At 50.8% G+C, this 10,185-nt stretch overlaps 1 protein-coding gene across 1 annotated transcript; it reads left to right on the forward strand.

Moving 5' to 3' along the window:
• The first annotated feature begins 1,011 nt into the window (after positions 1 to 1,011).
• On the forward strand, positions 1,012 to 9,047 carry CABP5 (calcium binding protein 5). Its single transcript, XM_036885450.2, has 6 exons — positions 1,012 to 1,225; positions 2,669 to 2,699; positions 3,205 to 3,348; positions 4,209 to 4,318; positions 6,383 to 6,530; positions 8,511 to 9,047. Exons 1-6 carry the CDS (start codon positions 1,130 to 1,132, stop codon positions 8,534 to 8,536), a joined length of 555 nt encoding a protein of 184 aa, XP_036741345.1. The 5' UTR covers positions 1,012 to 1,129; the 3' UTR covers positions 8,537 to 9,047.
• Positions 9,048 to 10,185: the final 1,138 nt, after the last annotated feature.

The following is a 10,185-nucleotide window of genomic DNA, read 5'->3' on the forward strand; positions in this document are numbered from 1 at the left end:
AATATGGCCAATGAAGCTTCTTCAAGCTGACCTCTGTGTTCTTGTGACATGTCCCCGTAACTCTGAGCATGTTCTTGCTTTATGGCACAAGATAATTTAGTCTCCTACTTGTCCTGCTCCAGACATGGAATCAGCCATTTCTCCTAGTGTCTTGGTTACTTTGAGTGGAGAATGGTTCTTAGAACTCAAGATCTGGATGCTAGAGGTGTTCATTAACGTGAGGCTGTCACTGCTTCTGTGTCCTCTTAGCTAGAGGACGTAGTATACGCACAGATGTCCCTACGGTGACGTCTGTGCTCATATCCCTCTGTGTACTGGAATCTGCGCGTACCAGTGCCTGAAATTCCAGTCCAATCCAACAGTGGGAAACCTGCTTACCGTTATCTTTCATGCAAGCCTTGTGTGTAACCAATCTCCCTCCTCCATTGCCATCCCCCCATCATGCCCCAATCTGGCTGCAGCGCCCCACCCCGTGCTGCCCCCGGGAGTGGACATGCTCAGTGCAAACCTCCACCCCAGGCAACGTGGTTCCTGCAGGAAGAAATCCTCCCTCTGCTCATGCCGCGACATCCCACCTTGCTTTCCCCCTGAATTAGGAAGAAAGGAAGGAAAGGATGAGCAGAGGAAGAGCAGATAGCAGCCTCCTAATCACCCGGCACGCCTGCTTCCTGAGGTCAGGTTGTCAGTCCTTGCGTGCTGCTCGCTGGCACACGTTCCTGACTTCCTCAGGAGCTCTTGAGGCCAGAAGCCGTGTCCTGCCCATCTTCACGCACCCCAAGGTCAGCAGAGGCCAGGCTTTGAGTGAGCAGCCGGCATGCTTGTGGAACATCACGTGAATGCATGCCTTCTGCTCTAATCCCCATTTTTGAAACTGTCTTTCCAATTCCATTCTGGGGATAAAAGATCAGAGCCTGAGACCAGCTCCCCATCCATCTCACTCAAGCCAGATGGGGAGCTCTGATCCCTCCCCAACCCGAGCAGGCATTTCCGACCCAGCTGTCACAGCTGTAAGACACAGGGACCGAGGGAGAGGCCAAGAGAGGCAGGAAGTGTTGGCGGAAGAGTGCTAAGAGGAGAGGAGGAGGCCGATCCTCCAAGGGACCCGGGAAGGAGAGGGAGCCGACCTGAGATGGTGACGGGTGACCCCTGCCCTGCCCCCTCCATGCAGTTTCCCATGGGCCCCGCCTGCATCTTCTTGAGAAAAGGCATCGCTGAGAAACAGCGGGTGAGGCGGAGGATTACGGGGAAGGCTGGTGGGCAGTGCAAACGGAGCTGGGAGGCAGGGGAAAGGGGGCGGGATGGGCGTAGTGGGACAAGAGGGAAGATGGGGGGCAGCGTGACCTGAGAAAGTAGGAGAATCCCAGGGCGCCTTCTGGGGACGCGGCCAGTGAGATGGGTGGGCGTGAAATCAGAAGTCAGAAGCAAAAGGGAGATAGAGGAGAAATAAAAATAAATGGGGACCTGGGGTGATTTCGTCGTTGGTGATCGTCATTCTTGTCTGTGGGCGCCCCCAGTGACGACACGGCTGGTGATAACAGCTGCCACTTCGCGAGTCACTGCTGTGTGCCCAGTCCTGTGCCTAGGGCTTTGCGTTCCTCCTGTCATTTAGTCCTCAGAACCAATCAGTAAGGTTGTAGTACTTTGATTCCCATTTCACAGATGAGGAAACTGAGGCTCTGAGTCATGAAGTCCCTTGCTTTAAGCTTATGCAATTAGAAAGTGGCAGGGCCAGGCCTGTTTGATTGCAGTGGGGATGCTTTTAATTGCTAGGCTTTAAGATCATAGAGGATTTATGGGGGGAAAGGTAATAAGAGAAGTGAGGAAAGGTTCCAAGGAAAAAGGGAGATGAGGGGGTGAAAGATATAAGAGGTTGGTGGAATTTCCTGAGTATCCAAGCCTGACCCTCAGGTATGTCAGGAGTGGGTAGTGTGATCAGTGATTGGGAATTCTTAAAGGTTTTAGGAATTGGTTGTGCCGGCAGTGATCGTCCCGCCTGGATGAACACTAGTCCCACGCAAGGGGATTCCAACCCTTGGGAGAAAGGGCAGGGATAGTGGAAAAAGAATCACTGGGTGTAGTGGATGGAATTGTGACCTGGACGTCAGGAGCCAGGCATTCAAATCCCAGGGCTCACTGCGCAGGACTTGCTGCATGACCTCGAGGGAGAGATTTTGTATCTCCAAACCTTGGGATCTGCCACTTAGGAGCTGTGTGACCTTAGACAGGTTCTTAACCTCTCTGTCCTTCGGCTTCCTCTTAAATGGGATGAGAATGATATTTTGGCTCTACCTCATAGAGTGGTTCTGAGGTTTAAATGAAACCATCGGGGCAGCCGGGCACGGAGTCAGCGCTCTGAGTGTGTTAGCTGGGGTGCGAAGCCCCACCTTCTTCATCTGGAGCGCAAAGGACTGGATTCCGCGGCCTCTCGGGTGGGTGTCTATTTGGGAAAGACAGAGGGAGAGAGATCAAGTTTCAAGGCTGGGAGAGAGGAAACGAGAGAGGAAGAGGGCAGGAAGCAGAGAGCCGTGGAAGGGGAGTCAGGAGATAGGAGGAAAAGGAGAGGGGCCCCTTAGCTTGGGAGGATCAGGGGGCCTGTTTGGACAGGCGGATGCTGGCTCCCTAACGCCCCCCTGCAAATCGCCTCTCCCCTGCCTGCATTCCTCTCTAGGAGCGACCACTGGGACAAGATGAGATCGAAGGTAACGCTGTCCTCCAGATGCCCCCACCCTCCGCCCGCCCACTATCCCGCTGTTTCTTGGTGCATTTCAGGGTAAAACCCTTCCCATGAATATTTTATATCCCTCTCTCCACTCGACAGTGATTTTGTGGAACTCTTCCTCATGGCACTGTAGGCGCCTCCCAAAGTATTTAGAAGGCATACCCATCCCCAAATGTCTCAGAGACCCCAGAGTGACAACATGAATTTTTAAGATGCATCAAAAATTGTTGGTTCTTCTTTTGGTGGTTTTGAGGTTTCCCATAACTTTACCCCAAAATCTGAAAAACCAGTGCTTATCACATAATGGTCTCAGGAATCATTTCTCTTGCTAATGCAGTCCAAACTTTGCTCTTTTTTGAAATGTTTAAACCTGTATTCTCCTTTGAAGAGCCAAAAGTTGATGCCTCATTAATGGTTTCAAAAAATGCCCTCTTCCCCATTGACTGTTTCAAATTCCCCCAGAGTTCTTCTCTCTTAACTTTCAGAGCTTCGGGAAGCATTTCTTGAGTTCGACAAAGACAGAGATGGGTTCATCTCTTGTAAGGATTTGGGGAATCTCATGAGGACAATGGGTTACATGCCCACGGAGATGGAACTGACCGAACTGGGCCAGCAAATCCGCATGAACTGTGAGGCTTGGGGCAGGGAGTGATGAGTTAGGGGAGGCCTAAGGGTGGAGGTGGGAAGGATATGGAGGAGGAGAGTAGAACTGGAGATAGGGAAGAGGGTAGGAGGGTCTGGAGGTCTGGAGGGAAACAGTTCAGACTGTATTTAGTACATCTGGCTTCAAGTCCCTGTTTTATTATTTACTGATTTTGGCCACGTTGAAAAATGAAGTTAACCCCTACTCTTGAGTCTCAAGTTTTCCCATCTGCCAAGTGGAGATGATATCACTCCTTACCTTGTGAGACTGTGAGAAGGAAGGGGTAAAAGGTGCTAATGCAGGCAAAGGCTTAGCCTCCAGTCAGTGATTATTAAACATAGGTTGTAAGATTGCAGTTGTATTTGATTTGGAGTTTGAGCTAATGTTGGTGAAGAGGGTGTTGCAAAAAGGGTGGATTTTTAGGTGGAGACCAGAGCTGATTTTGAGATGGAAGCTGGGATAAAATTGCCATTGGGTTTGCTTCTGGGCATGTTACTGAGCAAACAATTCAAGGACAAGACAGGATTCATATCTGGGAGAGATCTGGTGCTCATTTTAATTCATATTGTCCCTTCTACAGATCTGTAGACCAGGGAACATAGATCTGAAGCAAGTAAGAGATCTGCTCAAGGTCACTCAGACAGTTAGCTATCTCCACCCTGCCACGCACTGCCCACCCCATTCAGATGAGGGGGACTAGAGGGCTTGGGTTGGCTGAGAGAGAAAGCTCTTAGAAGGCAAAGAGATTGGAACAAGATTTAGTTCTTGAACAGGCTGAAAGGTAAAGTGAGGTAATGGAGGGATGGGGATATGGAATCTCACTAGACCTGCCTCTTCTGTCCTCAGTGGGTGGCCGTGTAGACTTTGACGACTTTGTGGAGCTGATGACCCCCAAATTGCTTGCAGAAACGGCTGGGATGATTGGTGTCCAGGAGATGAGAGATGCCTTCAAGGAAGTGAGTTAAAGAGTTTCAAAATGTTGGAGGTAGTTGAAGGAGACCCCAGAGGCCTACGACTCATCTTCCACCACAGATAGAGCCTACCTAAACCAATTTTTTTTTTCTAACTATGGTGGGATATTTGGGGTTGGAAAATAACATATTCCACTCACTTGCAATGGACAAGGTCTTCTACATATTTTATCTGTTTAGTCCTCACACATACAATAGGAGTAAGCATTGATGTCAACCATGCATATGAGGAAACAGGCTCATGGAAATTGCAAATCTTATCCAAGATCCTGCACTCTCCAGATTCATGTTAGGACCTCTAATGTTCATGCCTATAATAGGAAGAAGGCATCCAAGAATTTGAGATCCTAGAAGGAAACTCAAAGAAATAATCTCTGGTTTAACCCACTTGTAGAGATGCTTAAAAAATGAGACCAGGGAAGTGTCAGGGACTTGCTGAAATTCACTTACATTCCCCTGGTGCTTTTCTCAGAGAGCTCTTAACTCACTGGGGCAAAAATAAAAAATAGTAGAGTGTTTGAAGGAAAGACTCTGGGGCCAGGCAAACAGGGGTCCAAATCCCAGAGAGATCGCCTCCTACTAGCTGTGTGATTTCCTCTCCCAGCTTCATATAAAGATTGTGAGCTGACCATCCAATAGAACTTCCTATGGTCATGGAAATGTTCTGTCCACAGTGGTAGCTATTGGCTACTTGTAGCCACTGAGCCCTTGAAATACAGTGAGTGTGACTGAGGCACTGAATTTTTAATTTTATCTGATTTTGATTCTTTGCAGTTAATTACTTCATCTCCACTTATATTCAATTGAATATAAATTCAGTTCATTTAAATGTAAATATGAATCCTCAATTCAACTGTTGGAAAACAATTGTTTGGAAAAACTTGGATATTTGACTCTTTTCAACTATACTTCTTATGAAATCGAAATACAGATTATTGCTGAGAACGTTTAGTGTCTGAACTGAGAAGTGCCATAAGTGTAAAATGCACCCTGGATTAAGACTTAATATCCTTAGCTTAAGAGTGCTTATGTGATGAGTATGTTAAAAGTACTTCGTAGGTAGTGCACTGAGTCTTATGAAAGCCTGTGTGCAGCAAAAGAATGTAACGTAGCTCATTAATGATTTTTAAATTGATTACATGCTGAAATCGTGTATTTGGGATACAGTGGGTTAAGAAAAAACAATTATTAAAAGTTAATTGCACTTGTCCCTTAAACTTTTTTTTAACATGGCTGCTAGAACTTTAAAAATTAATTGAAAATTAAAATCTTATAATTGCCGAGGCTCGTGCTGTATTTCTACCAGATGGTTCTGCTCTGATGGAGTCATATATAGTCCAGGTTGGGAAGGCAGCAGGTCCAAATGCTGCGAGGCAGGGAGGCATACCTGAGGATGAGCGAGAAGCCTGGCAGTTTGGAGAGGCTTGAGCTGGAGAGAGGGGAGCAGGAGATCAACAAGACCGAAGGCCCCTTCGCCAAGGAGTCTGTGTGTCCTGCAGCGGTGCCCTGGAGTGGAATAGGAAGCCGCTTAGGAGGATCTTCAGCAGGGGAGTGACAAGATCTGATTTATATTTGAAACGAGCGTGAGTGTGAGGCCGCCCTAAACTGGACAACAGACGGTAGAGGATCATGAGGGGAGAGGAAGTCAGCAGACCAAGCAGGTGGCTGCCGTGACAGTCCAGGCAGGAGGTGATTGTGGCTTCAGCCAGGTTAGGCATCAGCGTGGCCAGCAAAGGATATATTTTGGAGACAGAACCTAGGAGACGTCCTGATAGGTTGCCTGAGAGTGTACAGTGCAGAGGTTCGGAGGTGGTTCGTTAGTTCAACAAACATTTACCCAGTGTCTACTGGGTGGAAGATACTGTTTTGGGGACCGTGCGCGGAGCAGTGAACCACACAGCCAGAGTCAGCTGCCTTCAAGGAGCTGACATTCCAGTGGATGATGTGCAAACGCTCTTAGCTGAATTCTTGACTCACAGCAAGTGATCCGTAAATGCTGCTACTGTCACTGCGGCACTGCTGACCTGAGCCCCTTCTGCTCCCATTCAGTTTGACACCAACGGGGACGGGGAGATCACCTTGGTAGAGCTGCAGCAGGCCATGCAGAGACTCCTGGGAGAGCAGCTCACCGCCCGGGAGATCTCCGAGGTGGTCCAGGAAGCCGATGTCAACGGAGACGGAACTGTAGACTTTGAAGGTGACCTTGTGTGGGCGCAGCCGTTGTGGGATCCACCTCTCACTCCCCTGGGGGGCCTTCCGAGTCAGCATTCCCCCCCACTCTTCCCCCAGATCGAGTCTGGAGTGTGGGGGAGGCAGGGCAGTAGGTTTTTGGAAGTGTTTGTTCCAGCCCTTTCTGCCCACGTTGCTTCTAAGCGCTCATGACTCACAGCCCGCCTTGTGTCTGCACCTGGCTGCTCCTTGGAACATCTGGTCCAGTGGCCCATCCCTTCCCACGCTCAGGTGGGGCTCCCTTCCGCCACCCCCACCCCTTCCTGTTCACCGGCGCCTTTGTCCTGGGAACAAAATGTCCCATCAGAAGGAGAGGGGACTAGTCAGAAAGTGGGACACAGGTCAGATTCACGGGGTTCAAATTCAGGATCGTTTCTTAGGAATCACGTGGCCCTCTCCTGTCTCTTACTCACCTGAAGCGCCAGTTTGCACACCTGGAAAGTGGGAGAAGCGATGACATTTCTTTCTCCCAAAATTTTGGAGAAAACTGCAAGAAGTCACACCCTCAGCGCCCCCAGTCTGTCATCGCGCACATCATTTGTCCTGTCTGGACCACCCTTTCCCCTTTCTGCTGGCTAACTCTGAGTGATGCTCCTGGAAGGGGCCCCCATGCTCTCACCTGGCTCGCCGTGCCCTTCTGTGATCCCCTAACACCCACGCACGCCTCTGCGGTGACACTGACCTGTGACATCATGATCACTTATGATAGATTGTTACCTGCTCCCCTCTGAGGCCACCAACTCAATCTGTCATCACTCTATCTTCAGTGTCTAGCACAGAGCCCAACACGTGTGCATTGAACAACTGGATAAAGGAGTGGATGGGAGCGCAGATCATTTTTATGGGAGACATATAAAGACACGTCAGGTTCTAATGACACACTCTGGTTCAAAAATCTCAGCCTCTAACTGCTGCCTATATAAAACCCCCCAAATTCTCAGTCTGATACTCAAGTGATTCAACCCCACCTCATCTTCCACAACCACTCTCTGAATTTTGATGCCCTGGTGCACGCATGGTGCCTGCCCTGTGTTCTCCAACTTCTGTTCCCTCCTTCAGGCTCCTTCCATGTAGCACACCTTTGCCGTGCCACCAGCGCCTCTTTCTCCCCGTCCCCCAGTGCGGCCTCTGCTAGCGAGCTTCTCTGCATCCCTAGCTGGGTGTTTTACTTCCAGCTGGAAGGCCCTACAGAGGCTTGTCGCTTCCTCTCCAAAGGAAGTGAGCACTGTGGACCTTGGCTATGGAGTTGTCTCCCACCCTGTCACTTCCTGGAAGGCAGTTGGAGACCTTCTCGGAACCACCCCAGCTCTGTGATGCCCAATACCGAAACTTAGCAGACGTTTGTTGCATGGCCGCAACTCCCTAACTGTGGGCTGGATGCCTGCTGGGTCCATCCAGGCTCAGGTGCATGGTGGGTGTCAGTGAGGATCTGAAATAGGTAGGAGACGGATCTTTGAGGAGACAGATCCGCAGGCCAGCGACGAGCAAGGGAAGGATAGATTGCCCCCCGAGCCCTGGGCAGGGCCAGGAAGTCCATCTGGCATCGGACCGAGGAGGCCGGCCGGTGTCCCCTCCACGGCTGACCCCTCCAGGGCCAATGCACCATCCGCGGGACCCCGGCGTGCTGGTCCACCTCACTGGCCTCAGCTTGCTTATCGGTAAAATGCTATTTACCCCTCTAGGGTTGATTGAGACATGAAATAAGATACTCTCAATTATTTATTTATTTAACTTAATGTGTCTAATAAGCATTATATTGTTTAACCATCTAAAAAACCACAGAGGGTAAGTGGCAATCCTGTGGTTCCCAGTCTGGAGATGCAAACTGTGGCGTAGACGAGTCAAGGCCCTTCCCAAAGGCCGTCCGAGGCTCCCGACACAAAGGAAGGGCCCAGAAAAGTATTGTCAACTGCTCAAGTAGGCGCCTCACCAAGGTCTCTCTTTGCAGAGTTTGTGAAGATGATGTCTCGCTGAGGAGGTCCCGGAAGCCCCGGTCACTCGGCACCCGGTCACCACGGAGCGCGCGTGTGGGGGTGGGGTCCCAAACTCCGGGGCCCTTCAAGGAGAGCGGGAGGGTGGGTGTCTGGGGGGGCGGATGGACTGAGGTCGGACTGAGCGCCGCACCTTGCCTGGATTGAAGGAGGAGGTGCGGCTCTAGAACTAGAAAAAGAAAGGGAGACTGTGTGGGAACATGAGGGGTGCGGGGGTCCCACTGCCTCTCCCAAAATACCACCATTTAAGGACGTCTTTTGACTCCATGTAATCCTCAAGCCCCATGACCTGCCAGGCTGCCCCCCTGCCTTCTCTTGGGTAAAATAATCTTTTCACCCACCAAACTGTCCAAAAGTTCAGCACACAGCCTACCTTCCTCCCTTCCTGCTTCAAATCCCTTCCATTTCATTAAGGGAGAGGCTTGTTGATCACGGGCCAGAAACAAGGGTCTTGCTAAGACAGGGCTTGGAAATGGTTAATTAAAGAGGCATCAGAGTCAGCTTACCCGCGTTTTCTTGATTTCCTGGAAATATAGTCCCCCCCCCAACCCCATCCCTGCTGGCCTCCCACGCCCTTCTTGCTATGTGAGATACTCAGCCACTGAATTAAACCACAAATCTGGATTATCCAGGTTTAGGGCAAGCCGATCCCGGGGGAAATTAATCCCTCCACAAAAGGTCATTATGCAGAGAGGGCGAGGTCCTCCAGACCCTCAGCTCAGCCGGGTGATTGGGACGCCCTTCCCAGAAGCCCCCCCACCTCTGTGTCTGTCTGTCCATCCGCCCTGGGCTGCCCTGGGAGACCGTAAGTCGGGCAGCGAGTCCACCCCTCAACCCCCAACACCTGTCTGCGCCGTGCAACTGGAAAGACCCCGTCCCCCTCGCCTCTGCCCGCGGACAGGACATTTTAGTAACACAAAGGTCCCCACTCGAAAGACTTCATGCCGTGCCTTCTGCCAAGTTTTTCTCACCCTTCATGTCCACTGAGTAGTTGTGTAGAACGGGTCATCTGGTCCACCAGCTTCTCCTTTCATCAAAAATATTTTAAATTTAAAGAAGTGGGACCAGAGGATTATTTCCTAACCTCTTACTGGGGCCACACCCTTTTGTCCCTTGGCGCTACGCCGAGTCCCATTTCCTTTCAAGCCGCACGTCCCCTCCTCCTTCCTGCCCTTCTTTCCATCATTCATTCCCTCCTGCTTCCTTCATTTACTCAGCAGCAACGTGTGAAGTGCTTGCTGGGTACAGAAGGCAGTCGTCCAGGCCCGGGGCTGCAGCAGTGAATAGAATAGAGCAAAACCCCAGGCCTGGGAGCTGGCATTATAACGGGAGAGGACAAGGTGGATGAGTGAACAGTATTTGGACTGTTAGGTGGTGGTAAGAGATCCCGAGGAAAACCAAGCAGGGAGGGGGTTTAAGAGGCCCTGGGAACGGGGTGGGGAAGGTGCCATTCTATAAAGGGACATCGGCATCATTGAGCACCAGGGACATTGCTGGGAAGAGCGTTTCAGACACACCACAGAGTGAATGCAGAGCCGGCTGTGGAGAAACAGCCAGGAGACCAGGGTGGCTGCAGAGGCGTAGGGGGCAGGGGTCGGAGTGGATCGGGGGTGAAGTCACGCAAGTACGTTC

Source organism: Manis pentadactyla, chromosome 15, assembly GCF_030020395.1.
Source record: "Manis pentadactyla isolate mManPen7 chromosome 15, mManPen7.hap1, whole genome shotgun sequence".
NCBI classification, from domain to species: Eukaryota; Metazoa; Chordata; class Mammalia; order Pholidota; family Manidae; genus Manis; species Manis pentadactyla.